We start from the raw sequence: 1,665 nt of genomic DNA, 5'->3' as shown, positions 1-1,665 counted from the left end.
TTTTTTTTTGTATTTTTGGTTTCTTTGCAGCTACTGCCGCCACGGTTAATGCAAGTGGCCTTAGTGGCATGCTTGGTTTTAGTGCTGCTCTCACAAATCGCCGACAGTGCGCAAAGTAAGTAATATTTCTACATAGTACAAATACCAACATATACGCTGAACTGAAGTACATATTATGCAAAAGTAGCGATACTATTACCTTTAACTAATGTGACCAACTATTTCATAGCTCAAAGAAGTACAGCTTAGGTTGGGTTAAGTTAACGCCAAGTTAAGTTAAGTTAAGTTTAGAAGTGCCAGCCAAAATGCTTCCATCTTAGCATCCCGAAGGTTGGACAGTCTAAAAGAAAGTGTGGAGATCATTCCACTCCATCTTCCTCTTGACAACTGATACAAAAGGATCAGTTGAAATTCCTAGTCTCACCGCATGAATACCAATCGCACAATGGCCTGTCGGAACCCCCATCAGAGGTAACGTGTTTTAAAGTGCCCTATAAAAACATGTGCTGAAGCAGATGACCCGGTTTCCATTAGCCTAATAGCAGTTCGTGCTGCGACAATTCTGTCTACAATATCCGCAGGCGCAGTGTTCAACATATGAATGTTAAATGCCAGATCGATCAGCTACTGCAGCTTTCTGGGTTGCTGTTCGTTCAACTTGGATTCCGTCAACCGTGCACTGATGCTGAGTGAGAGCTCTAGCGATTACACTCAACTTCGTCCTTAAGATCTAGTATTGATCCATTGGTGTATATGTATGACCAAAGAATAGGGTTTCAGGTTCTAGACCTCTATACGCTCCAAGTGACCTTCTATACGCTCCAAGTGAGAATCCTTTTTTGAAAATACACAGTAGCCCCCTACGTAGTCGGCGCGTTTAATATTTGCAGGAAGATCTTCCATAATTCTGGAGTGTCCGAACCTCGTGATACGATGCTTTTTTCTAACTGCGTAAAAAATGAAGCAAGTAAGTTATGTCGCTTTTGTCAACGACGAGAGTAAGGCCACTGTAATTAACAAGCGAAAAACCCCTTGCCGTAGAAAAAAATCGGACATGCAACCGTTGTCATCAGCCAGTAAGCAGGATATCTGAAAGACTGAAGTTTATCGAGCGAGCCTGATTTTTTAACAACAGCTTTATAAGCTCTCTCTGATATCTTTAATATTTATATGACTCATTTTGATTGGGTATTTGTGCCAAAAGCTAAATATGTAAGCTTCAAACAATCACTTTTTTCCGCAATAGAATCATGAAACAGAATGGCTCGCGTTAATAATTATGTATCTCCTTGAAAGTTCAAAGGCATCATCTTCAATTATAATTAAGAATCAATAGAAAATGAAATCGTTCATTTATTTAATACAAAGATCAAAAACGTTTAGGTAATAACTGGCAATTGTCTGTTGTTTCGTGCAGCAATCGACCGATTTTTACTAGCAGCCGCCGCTGTTTAGGAAATCAAAAGCAATTAACTATTCGCCTTCACAATGCAATTTATGCGATTGTCAGTATTTCTGTGGGTAGTTGTTGATGCTACTGCAGCTGCATTTGTTGGCTTGTGAGGCTTCTTTTGCCTTAGCAGATTATATTTGTTTCACTGTATTTTTTTTATTTTTATTTTTCAACGAAATCGTGCCTGAGATTCAAGAAATATTCATTATCAG

The 1,665-nt window shown here is 39.0% G+C and overlaps 1 protein-coding gene across 1 annotated transcript in view; it reads left to right on the top strand.

The window, feature by feature from the left end:
* The window catches only part of LOC118747674 (probable chitinase 10), an 87,934-nt gene that overhangs the window by 78,433 nt on the left and 7,836 nt on the right, over nucleotides 1-1,665 (top strand). The window contains exon 3 of the mRNA XM_036481735.1: nucleotides 31-115. Coding sequence (XP_036337628.1) covers nucleotides 31-115 — 85 coding nt within the window. The remainder of the gene's footprint in view (nucleotides 1-30; nucleotides 116-1,665) is intronic.

This window comes from Rhagoletis pomonella, unplaced genomic scaffold, assembly GCF_013731165.1.
Source record: "Rhagoletis pomonella isolate Grant_MI unplaced genomic scaffold, Rhpom_1.0 Rhpom_scaffold_00012, whole genome shotgun sequence".
Taxonomy (NCBI): domain Eukaryota; kingdom Metazoa; phylum Arthropoda; class Insecta; order Diptera; family Tephritidae; genus Rhagoletis; species Rhagoletis pomonella.
The sequence above is the reverse complement of the archived record's forward strand: the minus strand, read 5'-3'. Positions and strand labels throughout refer to the sequence as shown.